Raw genomic sequence first — 24,310 nt, forward strand, 5'->3', positions numbered from 1 at the left:
GGAGGTTGAGAGGGAAGGATTCACTGCAGAAGAGTTCCTCAGGCTAATAAACATCTCTGGTTAGTGTTAGAAGGAAACAACTGAATTCTCTGCAAGTCCTCACTATTGCTGCATGACATAATTTCTCTGCTAGATTTATGCTCTTTGGATGCACACTTTGGCCTGGTTTCTGTAAAGGGGCTGAAAACCAGAAGTCCATAGAAGGGCCAGAACTGGAAGTTCCTAGTACACAAAAACACATCCCCAACTGGCAGCTAACAGGGTTAAAACACCCTCTGATTAAATGAAAGCATCTTTAATTAGTTTAATTGACCATGCCTCAGCCAAGACCATCTGCTCAGCAGCATTTGCCTGCTCTTTGCAGGAGCGATTGATCAGCCATAGCTGGAGAATACAGCATTAGGCTACATCAGATTTATTTTGTTTAATAGAAGAGCTAATTTGCTTTAAATTTAATTACAGGGGCCAAGATTGCTCTCTAAGTCCATAACAGCACATAACATAAGCTGATCCTGCAGCTAATGGGTGCACACATAGGTCCCCACATGTCTGTGCAAATCAGACACTGGATGATGACAGCAGGGGTCCCAGCCTGGCAGGGAGTGAACTCTGCACTGTCCTCCTCAAAAGGCAGCAGCACTGTGGCATACTGCTGTGCTGGCAGGGCCACCCTGCTCACTGCCCTGTCACGTCCCTCCAACTGGCTGAGGTCTCACTGGATGCTGGAGCTAACAGATGTCCCATCTCAACCACCCCTCTTGCTCCAAATTACAGATATCAAATGATGCATCACACATAAGGTCACTGTTCCTGCACCAACAGGGACAATCATGGCACCTCTCTGTGGCTCCGGGTAACCACCATCAGCAAACCCCTCCCAAAGGATGTACCTGGCAACTGAGGGACCAGCAGAGCCAGGCACCACCCTCACCCCTGCCCTGACATTGCACTGTCCCTCTCCACGCCAAAATCATTCTTCACAACATTGCATGCTGAGCTGATGGAGAGGGCAGCTGCCCCTCCTCCCCAAAGGACCACGTGAGTATCTACGTTGCGTTGTTAGGACAAGGAAGACTTCATTCACTTCCCAGCACTTTTCCTTTTCCAATTTCCCACTGGGAGATAAACTACAGCAGGCTCTGGGAGCTGCTCGGCCCTGACAGGAAGCTGCAGCTGCTGCTGCTGGCTGCTGCAGGAGTAATTACAACCCTGCAGAAGGCTCCAGGCTGCCATTTCCGTTTCCATGGAAATAAATACAGAATTACTGAAAACAGACCATGATGCTTTATGGGGTTTGAGGCTTTATATCATCTCTAAACCACTTTAACCCATTTTTATTAGTCGTGGTTTTGTTTTAAGTGGGGAGGAGAAGGCGGGGTGGGGATGATGCTTACAGAGTGAAAATAGGTGGAGCTATCAAAAGGAGTTTTAAATATTGAAAGAGGGGGGGAAAAAGCCACAAAATAAGGGTGATGACCTGGGGATTTTCAAGGGGGAGAGCAGTGCTGGCCAAAGCTGCTGGTTGTCCATGGCACATGCATCCAGCCTTGGAGAGAGAAGCCCATGGAGGCTCATTGGTTCTTGCCTGCAGCCCCACAGCAGTCTCAGCTCACCACCACCATCCTCAGGACAGGCTGTTTGTAGGGGGCTCTGGGGTCCAAGCAAACCTCTCATCCTTTCAGAGGGGTCACTACACCCAGAGTTAGTGCTTAAATGCTCAGAACTGCAGATACATATTTCATAGACATTGAGCTTCAAGATGAAGCTAGAATAAAAAGGAATTGCTTTGTGTTTCTTAAACAGAGAGCAGCAGGGAGGGATCTGATCCTAAACCCCTGAGGCCCTGAACTGAAGGGACAGAGATGTGCACAGACAGGTAACTCCACACTGTGCATAACAAACCTGTACTCACTGCTCATTGCAAGGTATGGCTGGGAATTCCTCATCACAACAAACCAAACAAAATACTGGGGAGGATACACACAAATTAAACATTTATTCTGAGGTGACCTTAGCCTTCATCTCACTGTCTGAGCTGTCACAGTGCCTCACATGAGTTTCTGCCCCTACTTGGGCTGCAGTTTCCAAGTACCACTGCAGCTTCTCTGCAAACAGAATGGATTTAGGAAATATTTTTCAGGAGATGTCTCCAACTTAGAGCTAAGTCAGCAAAGTCAGCTCATGCCACGTGTTTGGCACACACTGGGTACAGGATGGCCGTGTGACCGTGTGCCAGGCACATGATTGACACATGTTGGGTGTGTGATGGGCACGTGAGGGGCTCAACACACCAGAGCAAGTGAAGAAACCAAGTTGGGTAGAACCACACGAACTGCAGAGATGAGAGAGGGGCAGAAGGCAAGACACCACCTCAGCAAATCATTTCTAATACTGACTTGAGCTAAAATCAAACACTTGAGTTAGTTTATTTTGGCAGGGGAACTTTCTGCTATGTGAGAAATGTCAGCCTTTGGACATAGTGTCCTAATTCAGCTGCGAAAATAAATGTCAAAACAGTGAATTCTAGTTTTAAGCCAGCTCCATTTGAGAAAATTTGGGTTGAAATGTTTCCTAGTTAAAATCACAGGGCCCCAAAACTTATGAAACAACTCCAATTGCACTGGTGAGATGTCTTTATGCCTTTACATGAAATAGCCAGACAGCAATGACACCTGGTGTGTGTTGCAGCCCACCCACACATGCACACTTCTCTGATGTTTTGCCTTCTACATGGATGGACAGAAATAGATGCTGAAAAACCACGACCATGTATTAGCATCACTCAGCAGGTCAGACATGCCTATATTTAGTTATTTGCTTTCAAATCTTACATCGAAGGGAATTATGCTTAGGACAGGTTATTCTGCCACAGTATATGGGACATTTGAGGCCTGGGAAAGAAGAGAAAGTCTAACTGTGAATCCTGACAGTTCAGGCAGTTCTGCAGGGAGAGCCCACTCTTCCTCTGAAGCAGGAGGGTGGACTTGCACAGCTCATCACAGACAGATCTGAACATCTGCTCCTGCTGCAGGACTAACTGAACAGCACTGTACCAGCTCCGGCTCTTCTCACTGTAGCTAAAAATTACTTCCAAACACAGCTTGAGACAGAAAAGTAAATCACTGCCCTACGGCTGGGAAAGAACAAGACAGGGAGAACACCACAGCCTGATTGCAGAGAAGCTCTGAATTCAGCCATCATGAAGGTCAGCAGGAAATAGAGTACCCTAGGAAATGCCAACTGCAGCAAGAATCCAAGTTTGGAATTGCCCAACACGTACAGAAAACAACTCCTCTAGTACTGTTCTGTAGCCACAGGTTAATTACAAAGCAGAAGAGCTAAATTTAAGTCTTGCCAACAGGTTCTGGACCAGAAAGACCAGACTGAAACACATTTCTCCCTCCACCACACCTCTCACACAGCAGAGGAGCTCGCTGCTGGAGCCAGAGATGCTCAATTCCCATGCTGACTCCAGTGGAGCAGAAACACCAAACCACGTGGCATGTTATGCAAAGAGTGCAAGACTCGTGTATTATTTAAAATGTTCTAGTCAGAGTTTGTGCTTAACAACACTGTAATCTTCACAACTATGCTGCTACAACACCACTTCCCATCTTTGTTTCCTAAAAGCCTTTCCAACTGCATTAATACCTTGCTATCAATATCTGCTATCTAAGATCCTGCTAAATCACTGCTATCACATTAAGAATACACTTATCTCATGTCCCCTGGGGCTACTGTATTAAAAAATCTCTTTAGAAATCATCCCCCTTCTGCACAAACAAAATATTATCTCAGAAGTGAATGGAAATGCAGTCCCAGTGATGCAATCATTATGCAATTAGTGTGATGTAACAGGAGGCTGCATGGAGCAAAGCATCTACTTTCAGACCACAGAAGTACCAGCAGTGTTTGGGGCTCTCAGCACCATTCCTGCTCATGCTTTCAGAAGGTAACTAGGCAAAGCCACCCTCTGCCACCCCTTGCCTCCTTGCACAGCCTCTGGGCAATTTCACCCAGCACACCAAGGCAAGGGAGAGCACGGACCAGCCAGCCCCTCTACAGAAGGCAATCAGCTTTGCTTTTCTAATCACAGGTGACTGAGTGATAAACTGCATGAACAGCACAGTGCTGCCACTCTGGAGAGAGTGATGGCATTCAGACAGCCTGCCAAGGAAAAGGCTGCTCTTCTCAATTCCTCCCAAGCATGGCAGGCAAGCACAGGTCAAAAAAAGTGTAGCTTACACCATACCAAATTACCACTGAGAAGCTCATAACTACCCCCAACAGACTGGCTGCAAGCAATGGATGAGTCCCTGCAGAAAGAGTAATGGTCACAGCAATTTCTGTCCTTCATGGCCAGAGAGAAGTACAAAGCATCTGCTGCTGGCCAGAGAGCTCCAAAGACCCTGCTGGTGTAGCCTGGATGACATGACCACAGGGAACAACCAAAAAAGGGTTCCCAGAGCAAAGCCTGTGGTTTCCCTGGCCGCTCTGCAGAGGGAGCAGCAGTGACCTGTTCCCCAAGGGGCAGGGTCCCACCCCACAGCACCAGGGCACTTTAACCACTGCCACTGCATCCCAGGAAAACACCCAGCTGCTCAATGACTGCTGGCCTTGCAGCTTTCTGAGGCTTGCATTGCACAAAGGGCTTTCCCTTCTGCATAGCTAATCCTCACTATCCAGGTATTAAAAACAGAGTAACTTCCATGCTAATTCTAGCTTTCATCAGAAATTATGTCTTCCTGTAAAAGCTTAAATTACAGGTTTACTCCCTCCAAGTATTAGAAAAGACCCAGAATTAAATCCTCCAGGATTAAAACCAGGACTAATGCAGGAAAAAGATTGCTTGATGCAACAGGGCAATTTGCAGGGAGCAGCCTGTGGGTTCATGGTGTCAGCCAGAAAGATTCTAACGAGCAGAGATCACAAAGCAGGGCAGCTGTGCTCAAACACTGTTTTCTGCCTCAGTGGGAAGCACAAACCAGGAGGGAAGGATCACACACACGCAAGGCCACCCTGGTCCTTAGCAAAGCACAGGTCAGACAGACACAGGGCTGGAGTTGGTTTAAGTTAAAAAAACAAACCAAAGCACAGCAGAACTGACTCAGTTCTTGACACATCACTGAAAACATTATGGTTTTGATTTTAAAGAATACTTCCAACAGAGGATGGAGGCACAAAATCTGTGTAAACAAAATTTATGAGGGCCACTGCAGTTTTTGCTATGAAGACATATTACTCAGGGACATTTATTATCCTCTCCCCACTCTGTCATTAAGGTTTGAGATGAAGAACAACAAATGCAAGATAACTAAGGCTCTTTACAGGGGTAAAAACAGATCAAACATAATTCTCTGTGTCTTAAAAAAAAATTGGAAATGTCTAGACAGAAGACAGACAGAATTGGTCTCAAATGTATTCATTTCAATAAGAAGCTGAAGCCTTGTATTACAGGGAAAAGACTGTGATCTGCTCCTCCTCCAAAAACTTTCCACACCTTACTCTCTCCGTGACTCTGGCATCCTTTGTCCCACAGTGATATTTATATCCAATAGCAGGGGACTGTAATCTGGGTCACCAGCAGTCTGGATAGCCACTGACAGCCCTCAGCAAGAGCTGCTGGAAACACAAGCAGCACTGCAGAGTCCCAGCTATGCAACTCTGGAGAACTGGCGCTTCTGGGGTAGAAAGAGATGAATGGGAAAGGTTTTCAAGTGCAAGCAGAGCTACCCTGAGGTCACTGGGGTTTGGGATACTCTTTCCTTCCACCACAGGCATGCAGGGATCACAGAACTCACTCTACTTAGGGAGAACTTGTATAACTTCACTGGGCAAGTCTGCATAAGCCACCCACCCCAGGACTCCTGGGATTCCACTACTGATCTCACAGGCTGTAAGAACCTCTGTCATTCAGACTGGTGATATGACACAGGAAGGGCAAACAAGCCACAGGCAAACAGCCCACTTAACCACCTCAGAGACCTGCTCACCCAGATACGGAGCTGAGGAATAAAATTTTCCCATCTCAGCAATCCTATGGAATTGAGCAAGAAAATGAGCAAGAGAAGGAGGCCCACTTGGATAGCCAGAACAAGACTGGCAGTGCAGAAGTCCCACCATAAACCAACCCCCACTTTCTTGGCAGAAGTTCTCTCCAAAAAAGTCTGATCAGACACAAAGTTTCCAGGTGTAATAGCATGGCAAGCCTTCCCCAAAAAACCCTCTTCCATTCCCACCTTACCTGACATGCATTGTACAGAAGCTGATGCTCAAATTTCTTGATCCCCAAAATGTTCTGGAACATCTCATAGAGCTGCTCCTTGCTGAGAATGAGCTCCGAGGCAGCGCTCGCTGTCATCCTGGCCTGTTGCTTCCGGGGATCCTCCTCCCCACGGTAAATAGCATCAAACTTTGCCATCCAGGAGCTCAGGACTGTCTCCTTGCTGAGGCCGTCGATTTCTGGCAGGCTGCGCACTCTCTTCTCGATGTGCTTCTTGAAGACCTCCCGGGAGTCGTTTGCCGAGCAGCCTCCGCTCTGCACCATCCGGGCAACGCGGTCGCTCTTCAGGAATACCTGCAAAGAAAAGGGGGGTTTCAAATGGTTTCAGTTGGAAAAAAATTCCCCTTAAGTACCACAAACAGTGGTTTCACTGCTGGGGAACTGCTTATTGACTGCCAGGACATTCTCCAACTCCTCACTTGACTGCCACACATTGCCAGAGGTTTCAGCTGAACTTTGGGAAGTCTAATGGAATCAGGTGAAGCTTCTGCTTTGCCTTCACTACAATGAAATATTTTGATGCAATTAGGACTTGATGTGATGTTATGGTCACACCTCACCAGATACATAAATCCCCTTTGGGAAAGCAGGATTTTATTTTGTTCCACCTGATGTTTTAATAAGGAAGTTTTTGCACAACTACATTCACCTAACCAAGTTCTGCCCTGTTAGAGAGAGCAGAGTCATCTTACTGAAGCCAACATTACTGCACTGGATTTATTCTGGTAGCCAGAAAAACCTCTTCAAGGACCAGGTTTGCACCCTAACTCTACTACACCAGAGGAGAGCCTTGCTGTCCGCCCTGCTGACACAGGAATGTGAAGCACAGGATGGTTCAGATGGCTTGAACCTTTGCAGAGATGCAGGGCACTGACAGCAGGAGAAAGGGAGGGAGAAGACATTTCATAAAGATGTTCTTCCCACTGCAAGTGCAGCAGAAGGGTCAAAACATGACAGATTCCCACAGACCACAGATGTCCTGAGAGCACCACAGAGCTGAAGGGTTAGGGAGTCATTGGGATATTGTGTTGGCTCTCCTCTCCCAAGCCCTGAACACAGAAGAGCAAACAATATCCAGTAAGAAAACTGCTGTTTTATTAATAATGCTGAGAACTGATGAATACAGCAGCTTGGGAAGAAGCTGTGCCCTCACAGGGGTGTATCTGTCAGCTCTCAATAATTAAAGAGCTTGAGGATGACCTAAGGACATGACAGATTTATTTTTTATATACCATTCAGCAACACAGTACTCCATGTTCCCAGATGCTTGCTGGCACAGACATCTCTTGGCAGTAGTAGTGGGTTTTGTCCCAGGACCAGACCAAAAATGATGCTGAAGAAGAGCTGAGCCATTTCCTTCCAAAATTACCATGGGAGTACTCACTCCCTGCAGACAAGACAGGCAGAATGCCACCAGCAACCTCTTCAGTACATGCTCAAGCAACAGCAGCATATGGTTCATTTCCTTGTGGAGATTAAATATGAGTGATAATGCCCCAGGTGTGTGCAGGTGCTTTCAAGTATTGGGTGAGGGCTATCAAGAGCCAAGCTCCTGATGCAGCCAAGAAAATTACCAGCACATTGACTGCAGGAAATGGTGGGAGGTCACAGTGGCCAGCCCCCCTGGGCTCCCATGTCCCCTCATCCATGCCAGGTGCCAAGGCCTGAACCTGTGTGATAGTGCTAATGACTCCCCATACTTGTTATTATCCATGGTCCTCACCTCCAGCATCCTGAGGAGTGGGATCTGGCTCCCCATATTCCCTCAGCCCTGATTCTTCCTCCCTGAGTGTGGAGCAGCAGCCAGCAGAGGAAAGGAAGGCTGCACTGGCAGGGAGGAGGCAGGCACAGGGGAGCACCAGTCAAACACAAAGCAGCAGAAATCATAAAATATGAAGATTTAAAAAAGGGGAAAAAAAAAGTGTTCTGTCCTGTTTTCTGTAGAAAACACCAGGTGAATTGCCCGGCTGTAGGATAGCTTAGTAGGGTTGCCAGGAGCCAAGTATTGCCTAGAACAAAATCCTACCATGGGTGCACACAGCAAACCTTGCAGAAGGGAACTGACCTCCAGGAGGTGGGTCAGGCATCTCCTGCCACACCCAGGGATGAGCCCACCATGCCACTGTGTCTCTGTCTGCCCACAGCACAGTGGAAATGGGGCTAATGAAGCACTTCTGTCACATACACTGAAGTGACTGCTGCAAAATGTGCTGGTGACAGACAAAGCTTTACTCATTAGAAGTCAAAGGAGCTGAGAAAAGCTCCCCTGCAGTGTGTTGGAGTATGCTGGGCCTGTCTGTGCACACGGGTCTGCAGCATTCCTGCAGGCACAGCACTGCTTTGCAGAGCAGCAGCAGATCACTCAATTCTTTAATTTGGTAGCAGCCTGTGAACTAGCCTGAGACTGACAACCACATGCTTACCCTGACAGCCAGAATTAACAGTAAAATGTGGCCATGCAAACACATTCAGGGCAACAGAAAAGACATTTCTGACCTACAATGTCACCCTTATCTTTTTTTCTCTGAAAAAAAATCCAGTCATTCCCAGGTAATGAACTTATCTTGCACCATTAATAAATGGACCTTTTAGAAACATCAGCCATGTCCTGCACAGAGATTACCAGCTGTGTGTTTTCCAAGCCATCTTGCAGATTTACAAATCAGTAAATGCTGATTTCTAGATAGCACCCAGCAGAAGGACAGTTAACTAAATAAAAGTGAGATTTGCAGGAGCTGAGATAAGCAGGATATGCCATGATTTGCACAATGGATCAACCAAGGGGGGCACATCTCTGCAGAGAAGGGAGAACACTCTCAGCAGGGAACACTGCTCAGGCATTGAGGGGCAGAGGCTTTCTGTGGCAAGGCTTTGCCTTGTGCCTCTGCATCTGATGCCCTGAAGAGCCACAGAGGCAAGCTTCAGCTGCACAGAAGCTGAAAGCACACAGCCATCAATTAAAGGAGACCAACAGCTAAAAAGAAGAAAAAGAAGAAAAAGAAGAAAAAGAAGAAAAAGAAGAAAAAGAAGAAAAAGAAGAAAAAGAAGAAAAAGAAGAAAAAGAAGAAAAAGAAGAAAAAGAAGAAAAAGAAGAAAAAGAAGAAAAAGAAGAAAAAGAAGAAAAAGAAGAAAAAGAAGAAAAAGAATGTTGTGCTAAAGGACACAGAGTGATGCATTACACTTTATGTGCCTGTTTTAAATAGGACAGAGCCAGTGGAGGGTCCACTTGAGAACATGGCCTTGTGTACATGTAGTGCTAATCTACTGCTCTTTTTCAGTTTGGTAACTTGGGGCATTTATACAGCACAGGACTTCTGGAGCTGACAACCCTCAGCCAGACCCAGCAGTGAAACAGGGATGTGTTTTGCCTTGTTTTAAGCAGTTTCCTTTTCCTGCCCAATAATCTTATCTGAACAGATTATGCTGCTCTTGCATCCTAAAACACAGCTCACTCCATCTTGAAAACTTTCTTTGAGAGCACATGTTCAGTGAGGATGTGATGATCCCTTGGCAATTTATTTTCTGATAAAAGATGTAAATGACTCTTGGCTTCCTTCCTGTACAGAGAATGATGTAGCAGGAACTACTAGACTGGTTCAACAGAGTTAATCCAGAGATAATTTGCGCTTTCCTTACACAGAAGCAGCTGCTGTCATATTCTATAGAGTTAAAATTCTCTTCACTTTTAGTATCTGATTTTGGTCCCCTCTTAGATTGCACTTCTATAGAAATATTTTATGTAGGCAATTCAAAATCTTCACCTTCTATGACAGAATAGCTCTAGGGAGAAAGAGAAATGGTTTGCAGAAGGGCTAGCAAAAAAATAAACAACAATCCTCATAGAAATGACAAGCACTGATTTCTTTCAAAACCAGAAATTCTTTCCTTCTAAGCAGAGATATAAAAGGCAGCATTATGGGCTGCATACAAAGAGGTGCAAAAAGACAGATATGCATAATTCTTCTTTTGCACAATTATGAACAATGCTTCACGTTCTCTGGTATAATCTAGTTTTGTAGATGCACGTCCTCCTCGCTCCCCCTTTGCTTTGCAGCACTTGTCAGGCCAAAGAGAAAAGACAAGACTCTTGCTGAAAATCCCAAAGTCAATTGGACACAATGCAAAAGCTTCTGCAAGAACTGAATGTGCTGCCCAGATTTCTCTTGGTATTTTTCACATGGAGCACATGACATTGATTTTACTGGTTTTGCCATCTTCCCTGTTTTAGAATACACTGTTCAAAAGTATCAGGAAATTATTTTTCAGCTCAAAGGAAGGGCAGTCTTCCCCATAATCAACTCTAAGGAAACACCATGGCATAGGGGTTGCTATGGTTGTTCCATGGTTTACATTCAAACCCTGAACCTCCCAAACATTTTGATGTACCAGACATCAGACAGAAGCCACTTGGCATTTGCCTTTGCTTCACACTGTGTGATAATGGACAAACCATTAATTCAGAATTCAACCCCATCTGTGAATAGGGACAAGGACAGGGATTCATAAGAGCATTGTTTTGTCTCTCCTTACCTCGTAGTAGCTCTGGACAGCATTTATAAATGCTTCATCTGCCACAATCTGGGTTTCTCCATTGAGAAAGGCCTGGAAACGATCTTTGATTGTCTGGAGCTGCTGCTTACTTATCTGTAAAACAAGCCAAAAGAAGAAAATTCATCAAATAGGTTTATGTACAAGGGAAATACCCCAGTAATTGATCTGCAGTATCTTACTGGGGTGGTTATAACATGCATTTCTGCTCTCCTTTGGGGACAGCAGCAATAGCTGAGGAACCAGCCACACATAGGTACACACATGCACTCTGCCTGGTGAGTTCATTTAGGCATCACAAGCACCTGAATTCACCCAAAACATCATTTCTAAACAACTCTGCCACCAAAAAATGCACACAAGGCTTTTACTACTTCAGGTATACTCAATTCAAAAGCAAGCTGCTGTGTGAGTGCTTGGAAGAATCTGTTTTGGTGCAACCCCTTCCCACTCACCCTCTCCTCCCCTTTAGAAGCTGAGATTTCATACCAAATGGAAAGCCTTGCAAGCTAGCTGTTGGGTTTTGTTTGCTTGTTTGTTTTTTCTCCTTGCTCATTTTATTAATTTCTTTTGGTTTTTCACATACAAAACATCACTCAGAACCAGTGGTGAAAGAATTTAATGTTGAAATCCTGAGAGCAAACCTGTTCTCCTTTTCCTAGCAAGGACTTTCTCTGCTGCCTCTTTGCTGCTGAAAACACTTCCTGTCCAGCACACAGCTGGTATAACTTACAAGACAATTCTAATTCTGTCACAGTGACATCTATAGAAAGTTTACAAGGTTTATTCCAGCCTTGTAAGATAACATGCCATTATTTTTCCAATTTATCTGTCAGTTTAAAACCAGACATAGCTAAAAACCCCCCTCTTCAGCTTACAATGCAGACAAAGTCACAGCAGGCACATAAGTAATATATCAGCAATGCCAGCCTAACATTGTAAGATGTAGGCAACACTCATGCTGAAAAAGTGCAGGGATTGAAATGTAGCTGGGGCTGGTTTACCATGGGGTTACCTCATGCTCAGGGAGATTAATTAATTTTGACAATAGGAAGCAAACAATATGTGTATATTGCAACTTCAAACTTAAAGGGAAAGGAGAGCAGTAAGAATTAGGACAGGTATTTATTAGTGACCAGAAAGTCTAGAGAAGTGTCTTTTTTTCCTCATTTGTATGCCAGTGGAAGAAACTGCCCCATTAGAATGGAAGAGAATGATAAAATTAATGGTTTTAAGTGTCTAAATGGCTTTGAATAAAGTATTAAAAAAACCTGCAGAGATTCAAACAACTCGAGCATAATGAGACCTGGTAAACACTACTAGTGATAAAAAGCAGGAGAGGGAGCACTTGGAAAATGCAGGGATAAATATCACTAGAGCTACAATCATGATGTGCTATGTGGGGTGTTTGGGGACTGCAGTAGTGAACATCATGAACACTGGTAATGAATGCCTCAACACCACACTGAGGGGGGTAAGTGAGCAACAGCAATTTGATGTGATAATCTGGGATTATCCTGCTGCTAATGGAGAAGTGTTCATCAAAGTGGCAAAGTGAGACTTGCTATGCTCTGCTTTGAAAACGTGGAACAGCCTTCACCACCTTATGGGTGCTGCTGCAAAGGTGGGTCAAACCCACCCCCAAAACACCAGCCCAGACTTCACAGGGTCTGACATGCAACAAAGCTCAGCATCACAGGGCTGCAGTAAGGACCATCCCTTAACCTGACCCACCTCAGCCTTGAGCCGTGAACCCAGAGGAAAAGCATGGCCAAAAGCTTATAGCTCTTAGGATCAAAAATTAGATCCTATCTGCCATGTCAGGCACCTAAACCCCTTTGGGGTGTTTGCCAGCAGCATCCTAGACATCAGGAGTCCTTGGGTAACACGCACAACATCAGATGTAAAGGCTCCAAACCTATCTGAGCTGATGGAATTGAAAACTGGGTCAATGACAAGAGCAGCCAGAGACAATGCAGTGATCGAAGACACCTGTGGGAAGGTGCTAGGTCTCTTTTTATTAATCATTTAATTATCTCAAAGAAGCAAAAGGCAAGATGCTAATTAAATGTATTGACAGTTTTGTATTAGCAAGCATTGTGAATATCAGAAAGAAATTACAGGGCAACAGATGCTATATAAAAACAAGGAAAGAAACAGAAAAACTACAGGTAACCTTGAAATCAGGGTGCTGAGGAACACAGAAAGACATGCTAAGAGCACAGATACTCTAAGCCAAGAGGCTTTTCATTTGGGATTTTAACAACATCTATGGCATATTTATTGTATTTTTGTGTTCAGGTTATTTCTTAGGACAACCTCCAAAAGTCCTTGCTTGTTCAATTCCTATAATGCCATCTAGCAGCAGTATTTTATCCTCCTTCCTCAGTGCTGAATGGACTACCTTCAGAACGAATGATGCTCCTTGAAATTCCTAGAAATTCCCAAGACGCAGCTCCACGCAAGCTCCTGGGGGCTGTGGAAATGAATCATCAGGTTTGTCTCCACAAGAGTGTCAGTTGCCTCCTCCTCAGCCAAGCTGCATGCCAGCCTTTTCCCCATCCAGGCAAAAGGAGATCCTCTCTGATCACACCTGGCTGCAGCACAGTCCTCAGCTTACAGGACCCCCAGTCTGAACTCCCACCAGACCAGGAGACAGCACTGGGTATTGATCCATGGCTGTGCCACTGTTAGGGATGTTATCAAGGAAGCAGTCAATCTGAGACACAATTTAACTGTTTTCATATTAAACTCAGCTTCTGCAGCACAGCAGCAAACACCTGGTGCAGAAAGCCAGCACCACAGGGGAGCAGAGGAAACCAGACCTGGAGGTCAACCAAATGTGCCCAACACTATTCACCTCCTATTTTATGCCTCTCTCCTTCCCCATCAGGCCCCACAGGCATTGCTGCCAAATCCCAGAAGCACTTCTGGGGCAGCTGGGAGGCTGCACCCCCCGCAAAGCCTGGAGCAAGGCAGGGGGACAGTCTCAACACCAGAATCACTCTCCAGAGCCTTGAAGCAGTGCCAAGTGATGCCACTAACTCAGCCACAGGCTTAAAAGAGCACATGCCCTGAACACTCAACTGGAAGCTTAAGTGCTTTAAAGGCAGGGGTGTTATTTTATCTCCTGTAATTAGAGGTACCAGTGATAAGCTAGAAATCCACATAAATCAAGCCAACAGCTTCTGCAGATTCAGTAAGGCCACTCAGTTACCTTCCATAGGGTGCTCACAAACAGCAGAGAGCAGCAGAATTACTTCCACTTGGAAGGACATCAGTACAACATCACAGCCTTCACACCAGCTGTGGCAGGAGGTGAAACCCTGATGGGCTGCAATCCCAGCAGGGATGTGGATGTTGGGGGCACAGCCTCGCTGCCTCCCATGCAAACAAATCCAAGTGCCATCACACAGGAGAGCTGGGAGTAAACAGGAGAACTGGTGGATTAAGAGGATTATTCTGTTTACCTTCCCTCACTTTTCCAAACCACTCTGATGTCCCCTACAACCTCTCCCCACATGTGAGCCATTAAAAAACAAATAGTCATTCCTGCCTTCCAGAGGGATCACAGAACACAGCTCTCTGGACCCAAGAGAACTCTCCCAAGTTAATACTGATGTCCTTATGCAGCAGAGTGTTTCCCAGACCTGTACCTGTCTGGGAGAAATTAAGTTGCCAAATATATGCAGGCATATTAAAAACTGTAATCAAGTGGGGCAGTGAACTCCTGGCACAGGTACCAGGCACAGCACCCATGGAGCTTTTGGGCTGGCATCCCTTGTGGATTGCATAGCTTTTTATATGAAGCTTGGCAGATATCTTTCCCATAGCAGATTACATTATGGGAAGAGCTCACCAGTGACTTCTTGGTCTAATTTGTTAAAAAAACCCCACATGCCCGGCACAATTTACGGACCTTACAACTCGAATAAAGACCCACCAGCCACAAGCAAATCACAGAGGCAACCAAATGAATTTACTTGATGCAGATCCCAGCCAACAGCACATCAGCATCTTTGGGACAAACATTCAACAGCAGCTTTCTTGCTCTGTGTTATTTCTGCACATCAGTCTGACTCAGAGCCAAGTGCAAACCAGAATATAGGGAGCCATGGCACCTCCAAAGTGTTCCAGCCAGTGAACAGCTGGCACCATCTCTGCACATCATCTCCAGCCTCTTCACCTACACAAGGGAAGCACAAGCACTGCAAAGAGGAGCTGCTTGCCACAGAAAACTTCCCTGAACAAAGTTATACACAGCAATGTGTCTCACTAAGCCATCCTCTCTCCACAACGCTTTGCTGAGTCTGAGCATGCAGGAATAAGTACAGCACCAAAATGGGCCCAGAGAGACTGCAGCATCTCCAACCTTGCAAATTTCCACAGCCTGACTGCATGAAAATTATCTGGTTTGGGAGGGAGCCCTGCTTTGAACAGGGAAATTGGGCCAGGGACTTCTAGAACTCCCCTGCAACCTCCATTATGTTACAGCAGTACTATAACCAACAGAAGATTTGGAAGGAAGGGCCATCCTAGGTTGTAGATTGCTCAATCTGTCAGTAAGTAGCAAGCTGCTGCATGGCACGTTCACACCTGTACAGACACTCAAACCTGCCAATAAAGCCCTGTCCATCAATGTGATGGCTGCTGAAATCAATCAGATTTGGGCTCTGTGGAAGGATGTTTCCAAGTGAAAGGCAGTGTGGTTGAGAAGTGACCCCCTTCACTGCCACACTTGAACACCTCTGATCAAGGACTGAATGTTTCAGTGCACTAATGCCTCACAGAGCCCTTGCACACTGCACATCCCACTGAGGGCTTTTTCCTGCAGGCAGAACATGAGGGTGCATCACAGCACTGCACACTGGTCCCTAATGGCTCAGCCCTTCAGCATCACCCCTGTCCCAAAGGAATTGCTTCAGCTGAGGACTGCAGGTAATTCCCAGGGGAAGTACCTCTGCCTTTTGTCCAGAAAACCCAGCAGCAGTCAACCACAAGTAGCACTGAGCTGTTCCTTCTTAGGGCACCTGCTGCTCAGGGGCCACTGCAGGGAGGAAAGGAGGAATATTTAACTGCTCACTGTGTTGTTGCTCTGGGTTTGGTTTTGTAACATGTAATAAATATTTCATTACTCCTCAGCACCAGGTGATTTAGGAAAAATCTAAACCAACCAAATGAGCATCTCTCATCATTGCTGCTTTCCCAGCCAGAAAACCAGCTACAACACCAACAATGTGGGAGGGAGGGTGTGGGGAGAAGGCCGGAGCAGGCAAGCACAGGTCTTGGGAGAGAGGCCAGAGGTCCCAGCAATGGGCAGGAGACTAGAAAAAAAAATCAGGTTATTTTGCACTAGGAAAATGTATCAGGCTGTCCCTCTGCTGATGCTGATTTCCCTGCTACAAGAGAGGGCCAAAGGTGGGGTGACTCACAGCCCCAGCATTTGGGGTTTTAATAGCAAAGTCTCCTGAGCAGATGTGGCTGCTCTGCAAACAGCTGAACACTGCTGGCTTTTCACTGCTCACATACACAACCAGTATTAATTGGCAGTCTCAAGAAACTGTTCCCAGCCACCTAACAGTGCCTTTTCTGGTTGTTTCAGAGAAATTTAGTACTTGTTACCAGAAAGAGCTTCTTGTGCTTTGGTTCCTGACAGCCACCATGCATCTTTCCAGGGATACCCTTACAGTCTGACCATGTGCAGATCATTGTGCACACCCACTGTTTTCCTGCTGCCTGTATAATTCCCTCTTTGTGGGTGCTTGATTTGCTGCCTCTCCCTTGGTCCATGCTTTACAGGCCCTGATGAATGCACATTGCACCCACTCTCCAGCCACACTCATCCTTTGTGAGAGGCAAATGAGAAAAAGGCATGGTCCTGGCAAGCCACCCCAGTGTCACCTACTCCCCTCTCAGAAGAGGTGTCCAGCTGATTTGTTGCATGAAAATGACTGCACCACGACCATGCCTGGGTTTACACACGTGGGCAGTGAAGAGCACACACAACTCCTTCTGCCTGCAGCAGCTCATGCCCTGTCTGCTCAGCCCACCTGTGATGTTGGGGATGGGTCAGAGCAATGGGGATCCTCTTGGAGAAACACTCCTACATGCCCACCTGCCCTGTGCTCAGAGATCAGGCTGGGTTTGAGCACAAACAATGCAAACAGCTCCTGGGTCCTTACACACCAGGACAGCACTGATTTGGAGGTCAGAGACTGAACCAGCCTCTCACTCAAGCAGCCCAAGAACACAAGAACAGTATTTCCTGATCTGAGGGTAAATATCTGCTTCAGCAATGTCACCAAAGGGGACAGAAAACCCACTAGAGCAGCCTGCAGAGGAAGAAAGCCCCTTCCTCTGCCCAGCCACAGAGCTACCACCCAGGCTGCCTCCCCACAGCACCAGCTCCAATCCCTGCCAGGACCTCTCACTACCTCTGTTATTACAAGCAAACTCCAGCAGCCTTGCAGAACAAGCAGGGAGTGCTAAATGATTTTGGCACTTGCTGGAACATTTCTCCTGTAAAGAGGCTCAAGTATTGCTGCATAAGTATGGGAAAGCAGAACATCAATCCCTTTGGTTAAGCCAGCTGCAGACACAGAGGCTCTAGATCAAGCAGTGCAGATCTCCTCTTTCCATTGTCCCAGACTCCATCCAGTAGCAGATTTATTGGAGAGACAAAGCACAGGCTCCGAGTTGCTCTCTGAAATACATGGATGTGTTTTTTTATCCTCTCAAACCCTGAGTATATTTCTTTTCTATGATTCACTCTGCCAGCTAGGCACACTTCTTTGACATACATGAAAGACCTAAAAGGCTATTATGGCTGCTCCTACTTTCTGAAACGGTGTGATGCACAATGCTAAAAAAGGAAAGCAAACCCAGGATTTGGGACTGGGTCTTGCCATGATGACTTTCCCCTTGTGCTTTCCAAGCTACACCATCCTTTTTTAACCTGCCCCCACAGAGCAAGCCCAGACACAGGTACATCAAAACATACCTTGCCACAGCCTGCTTCACTTGCTATCTTTGTACCAGGGGTATCCATTCAACATTCACATACCACCCTTGCATCTGTCCCCCCTTGCATCTCCCCTCTGCAAAGGGTCTCCTTTTCCATTAACATCACAGAAACACAGAATTGTCTGGGTTGGAAGGGACCTCCAAGATCATTCAGTTCCACCCCCTCTGTCATGGACAGGCACCCCTCCCACGAGACCAGGTGGCTCAGCTGTGATTCCAATCAGGAAATTCTGCTCCTGCCTGCAAGTTTCTTTCTCCTGTGTGTCTCCTCCTGGCTGGTCCCTCCTCTGCAGCTGATGTGCTGGCAAGTAACCCCAAGATGGAGCCACCTGACAAGAGCACAGAAAACTTGGAACATTTTCCACCTTTGATCTTATTTTACCTAAGCAAGCCATTAGCAGAGTGAGTTTGTGACAGATCCAGCAGAGTAAGCTAGCCCTGCTGGATATCTTTCTGCATATGATCAAACAGATACAGGCCCCTATTTTTTTACTGCTAATAAAAATATGACTTTGATCTTGGAAGAATAGAGAAGCCAGCACAAAATAGAAGCAAGAAATAGCAATGATGAAATACTAGGCCAGTGACTGAGGATGGGCTGAGGGGTGATTTCTGCTCTGAGGAACCTCCCTGGTGACTTCTGCTGTGCCGGGAACCTTGCCTGGTGAGGTCTGCTGGGTAAAACACATCATCGTGATGTGGCAGCTTTCAGCAGAAAGCCCAGCGTCATGCTGCCTGTGGTAAAAGTGCAGCTGCTCTGTTAATAAAACAGAAAAAACAAACCCATAAAAATACTAGCAGAAATACAGCTAGGAAATAAATCCAGGAGACAGACAGAATGGAGGCTGTGTAGAATGGGCAGAGGGACAAGAAAAGCTCCCCAACACTGGATGCCCCTTTGGGTGCCCAAAAATCCCTTTACTCCCAGGCTGGATTCTGCAGGTGGATTATCTCCTCCTCCTCCTCCTCTCTCTGGCTCAAATGCTTTTCTTATTCCCTCCTAGTCCCAGTCCCTGTCTGATTAACTTCAAGTCCTGAGGGCCACTAACACAACCACTTACACAGCCTGCTCCAGTAAACCCTGCTAGCCAGGGCCTGGCCAGAGGGGCACTCTGAGACATGTTTGCTCTGACTGCTGCAGGAGCTCTCTGTAAATGCAACAGACATGGCTTGGCCTTGCCCTCTCACTCCACCAGTCCAGTACATGTGGTAAATACAGTGCATTGCTGCTCTGAGACCTCAAAAAATGCTTAACCCAGGAAAAAGGATCGAGGGAAGATCTTCCTTCTCCTCTGGAGCATCAGGCAGTCTCGGAAAGTAAAATTTTCACTACTTTTTTTCTGTTGGATGGAAAACAACACATGGTCTATGGAAGCCTGTGAGTGTTAATGTGACACAGCTTCTGAAACATTACCTCCCATCCTTTCATGCCTCAAGACCTTGGTGTGCTGCAGTGAAGGAGGGAGGTGGGAAGCTGGAGAACATCACAGGTCCTTCTCCATGAGACACCCATGTCCAGACCCTTGGAAAAGTCAGGAACAGGCTGGGCTATGATTCTACTAGAATTTATATTTATTTCAGAATATTCTGAGGACAAGTTCCAGAACTTCAATGTTCAGAGCCTGGCGGAAAGGAAGTAAAAAAGACAGTTTGGGGTATGGATATTACACATCTTTGCCCAATGGCTGCAAAGCCCTAAGCCTCCTGCTCTGTCACCACCACAGGTATGCAAAACCTCTCATTCAATCATCTGCAATAGATAGCTGATACTGTACTTATCTGATAATAAAAAAAAAAAGTGCAAATTCTCTCACAAGTGCTACAAAGGATCATTCACAAACAATTCCCAGGTGCCCAAAAGAAAGAATTGTATAGAAGTGATGGTTTTACAGCGCTGATCAATGTGGCCAGTGCCCCTTTGATCAGGAACACTCTGTCAGCCCCTCCTGAGGAATAACTAACAGCACAGAACCTCTTTTGACCACCTGGGCCAGTGTTATTTGGACAGTTCAGCACTCTGAAGATCAGTCCCCCTTATTTGGGTTACTTAATAATGACCCTTAATAATTACTTAATAATTAACCCTTAATGGCCCAGTATATTGTGGGCTTGGAGATCCCAGGCACAACCTAAGGACAGTTACATATCCATAAACTAATTGATCCACAAATAGGGGTGAGGGATGAGGTGGGAACAAAAGATGGTCTCTGCTGGGGGTTCTGGGATTCAGGCACATCCTTGCTGTCCAACAAGTCCATTTGTTCCCTCTGTGTTGCATTTCCCATTTGTGAAGGAGAGTAACAGCACTTGGTTTCTCTCCAGAAGTGGCTACATGCATGAAAAGACTAAGAGCCTCTCACAGACTAGGATGGTGCATATCCAAGAAGAAAAGCAAGCTACTTTTAGAGACACTTTTAAATCACTATTTGTACTATTTTCATCTCTGTGTTCCTATTCCAGGCAGACCTTACAGACTGCAGAAGCCAATCATCTTTCCTGGTTAATGTATATAGCAGTTCATGCTGACTTAAAAGTATTAAACAATCAGAGCTAAAGATCTCCTACCGACACTTCAGATGTCCAAACAAGAAACCCAGGCTCCTCTCAATTCTTTTTTAAGGTAAAAAAAAGCACATCTACCATCACTAGTGTTATTTTTGCATCATTTTCATCATTAAACTCTGCCTCTCCTCTATGTCACAAGCTATTTTAAAAACAGCTCTTGCTGAGCAGAAGTGGCAGACAAATGAATGGAGAATCAACGACTCCTGGTGTGTCCCAGCCTCTGTGAAAATGCTGGTTTCAGCCTGGCAGAGTTAGCAGGGGAGGGAATGTCTTTGATGGGAATGAACAAGACGGCAAGAAATGAAGAGGAGCTCCCAGGCAGACAAGGCTGAAATGGTGAGCCCTGCTGTGGGCACCCCATATGCCCATGCTGCCCCTGCCAAGAGCTGAGGAAATCACCAGCCCCCAAACCAGAGGGCTTCTGTCTGAATCAACATGAAATTGGGCTGCTGGAGCAGAAGAGGAAGCAGATGCAGGTCTGAGCAATATTTCTTTTCCAAAGAAAGCACATTTTCAATGCAGCCCACTAAGAGACGTGACCTACTACACACCATGGCTCTGGCTAAGTACAGCTTGTCGTGCTTGAAATTTTCCCTTATTCTGTGCATCTGCCATGAGTTCCAAGAAACAAACAAAAAGAAAGAAAACACTCCAGATTTTAAGAAAATCTGTGTAAGAGCCAAATACATCTCTGATCCAGTAAAAGAGAAGCCGTCTCCTTCAGACAGCACTTGAAAAAGGTTCAATCAATCAGTCAAGCCAGAACAGAATTTGTTTCTAGATAGGAAAACAAGAGAAAAGGTGTGAAACTGTAGTGCATGTCCTCCTCCACCTCACATTTCCTGCTAAAGTGAGTAATATCAGATTTTACAAGGGCATGTTGTTTGGAGCTGGAGGAGAAAGTTTAGTAAAAGGTAGTTTCTTCTGAGGCAACAAACTACTGCAAGAAAACAGCATCTCAACTTTCCATGCCCACCACCAGGCAGAGACATGGGAATATACCTTCGTAGGATGGCTGGGATGTACCTGGAATAGCTGAGAATGTCTGTCTGCTCCTTCCTTCAAAGACATCAGGGAAATTCATCAGCAATAACATCATTCCACTGGGGTGATTTACTATTATTTAAATAAAGGCACTGCTAAAATGATCCAATTAGTTTCCCTTAGACCCAGTTTCTGTCAGGAGGCTGAAAACAAAGGGGCAAATCTTGCAAATTATCTGAGGCATCACAGAGATGGGATGAAAGCCCCATGGGGACAAACCCCCAAGGGTGGTTTTGTGCAAGCAAGTGCTCAGATTTCCAGGTTTGGAGCACATTCACTTGACAGGGAAAGCTGGAGGAAGCAGTGACCTTTTCTCAGCTTTAGGCTGTAAGCATAAATGAAACCCAACCAGGGCAGTCATGGCACACACAGCATGTGTGCAGTGTGGGTAGGGCCCACACTGGCATCTGCCAAGGGACAATTAGCTGCTTGCATGAAGTTAGGCATGAAGTTCAACCATGGTTTTCAAGATAAGGGAAAGGCCATTTGCTGGCTGACAGGCTCTGGAGTGTGCAGTGATCAGTCTGAGCTTTGCAACCCAGGGAGATCTCCCGGGGAAGCAGTGGAAGGACAGGGGTAAGGCACCTGAGCTGAGCACAGCTCGGCACCGGGACCTTCCCTATGCAAACCCCACCGGTGGAATGAGAGAAGCAACACCACAGCCATGACTGAATCATCCCTGGGAGCCTGGCTGAGGCAAGAGGGACATCCTGGCTCCCTGAGCAAGCAGCCCTCTGCCCTTGGTGCCTCTGGCCAGCATGCTGGCTGTCTTTTGCCTTTCACCTCCTGCCAAGTTTAATTAGAGCTAAAGAACATCCCCCCAAAGCCGCCTGCTGTGACCCAGCACCAACCACCCAGTCCCAGCAGCAGCACCCAGCCAGATCTGCTGTGATCCAAACACCTTCCCATCAGCCTGGACACACTGTACTGGTAAACTGGATGTAAAAAAAAAACAACCTAACCACCTAAAAAAGCCTTTTTTTGTGCCTCTGATGGCCTGCGGGCTTTTTTTGGCCAAAGGTTAGAGACAGTAGTTTGAAATATCCAGCTTTCCTAACAAACCCAAAAGAGTAAGTTTGGTACCACTGCTGTGATGCCTCATTACATTAACTCTCTGAAGTCTGGCAATTTTCAACAAAGCAGTTGCACATAGCCCTACATAAAAATCCTCTCCAAAAACACATGCCTACACATTAAAAACTCTCATTTAAGCCAGGAAAGCTGTTTTAAGGATTCCTGTGAAGTGTAGTATATTGCAGGCTGTCTCCAAAAGAAGAAAGATTTGGTTTTGTGCTTTGGGCTTGAGGCAGAATAATTTTAAAGGCTTTGAGTGAATGATGAGCTCTGTGCCTTTCTGCTGGGAGGGTCAGAGTCCCCTGCTATCCTCTTCCCATCAGATGAGCTGTCTCTGCTCCTCATTTGCTGTAGGTTGTGCAGAAGAATTGCAAGCTGATGCTACAAGAACAGTGACCTGCAGCAGAAGGGGATGTAACAGATGGAGTAAATATCCTCTTCAACACACCCCCAGAATATGTTGTCCAAGCTCAAAATCCAGATTTCCTATGTGTCTTACACTACCTTGCAGTGGCTAAAAAATCCAGGAGGAGGGAGGAGAGCAGGCTGTGCCCAAAGGGAGCAGAACACAGTCCCAAGGAGCAGGAGGGAAGAATTGTCTGTTGCTACATCAGGTAATGAGTTTGTCTACACATTAATAGTTTAGGTTGAAACACCCTCCCCCCAAAAGCAGAAAGCTACTGCAGAACTGAAGCATATAATTTCAGAGGAGTGCTTGTAGGAGTAGAAAAACACGTGGGCATACAGAAAGAGGAAAAGACAAAATGAAATTATTCTTCATACAAGACAGCTGTGCTAGCATTTGCCTACAGCATTCTTTATCCTGGAGCTTCCCTTCTGCTTCTAGGAGCCCTGCAAGAAATCATTCCTAACACTCACTCATAATAGTCAAAACCACCACCAAAAAAAAAAAAAAAAAAAGTAAAATAAGCTCCCCAAATGAGCACAATGCATTGAATCAAAACTCTCATTTTCCTCCTCCCAAAAAGTGTGAGGAGCAAGCTATGTCCTGGAAGCAGGTGGCAAATCCCAGAGCTTGGTTGGCAGCTGAGCCACAGTACTCCATGTTATTCTGATCCCATAAAACAGATCTCACATTATGCTGTACATGCACAGACAATCCCACCTCACCTCAGCCTACAGCATGGATTGCCTTTTTTTTTTTTTTTAACTCAAACATTCCTATTAGAAGCCTCAGCCTACGCTGAAGAATTAGAGATAACTGGTACCCACAGAAATTGGAAGGAAAAACACCAATCTTAAATACTGCTTAAAGAAAAGCTGTAGAACTCAGGATGTGGGAATGCAGTCACTTACCTGAAAATGCCCCAAAATATCTGAATGAAAGGAGCTTGGAGTTTCCCTCCTGGTGCTGATTGCTGGGCCAGCACCAGCACAAGCCAGTGATGGCTTCTCCTCTGGCATGACACACACTGCAGAGGGGGCCCACACAGCCTGCTCCAGAACAGGCAGCCCTGACTGACAGTTGTCTCAGAGACAAAAGCTTTCCCAGCCCTCTGGAATATCAGCAGCCAGCTTCCCTGGCAGCTGGATGAGGGAGTAGGCACACTGGAAGATGGGCAGGGAGCCCACAGGGTGTGCAGGTCGAGGCAGGTGATGCCAGGTACCAGCTGCACTGGCTCATGCAGCTCCTCTGGCCTTGAAACCTCATGAAGAAGAGGGACCAGGCTGAACTGTGACCAAGCAGGTTTTGTCCAGAAAGCTGGGCCAGGCTGGGGCATGCACAACGGGGAAATGCCAAAAGCAGCACAA

General features: G+C 46.1%; 1 protein-coding gene across 4 annotated transcripts in view; it reads right to left on the reverse strand.

Moving 5' to 3' along the window:
* Positions 1–24,310, reverse strand: part of CADPS (calcium dependent secretion activator) — a 206,374-nt gene that overhangs the window by 155,301 nt on the left and 26,763 nt on the right. For all 4 annotated transcript variants that reach the window (XM_059856711.1, XM_059856710.1, XM_059856714.1 and 1 more), the window contains exons 2-3: positions 10,814–10,927; positions 6,245–6,577 (exon numbers count right to left, since the gene is read on the reverse strand). In XM_059856711.1, coding sequence (XP_059712694.1) covers positions 6,245–6,577; positions 10,814–10,927 — 447 coding nt within the window. The remainder of the gene's footprint in view (positions 1–6,244; positions 6,578–10,813; positions 10,928–24,310) is intronic.

The sequence above is a fragment of the Haemorhous mexicanus genome, chromosome 11, assembly GCF_027477595.1.
Source record: "Haemorhous mexicanus isolate bHaeMex1 chromosome 11, bHaeMex1.pri, whole genome shotgun sequence".
Taxonomy (NCBI): Eukaryota; Metazoa; Chordata; class Aves; order Passeriformes; family Fringillidae; genus Haemorhous; species Haemorhous mexicanus.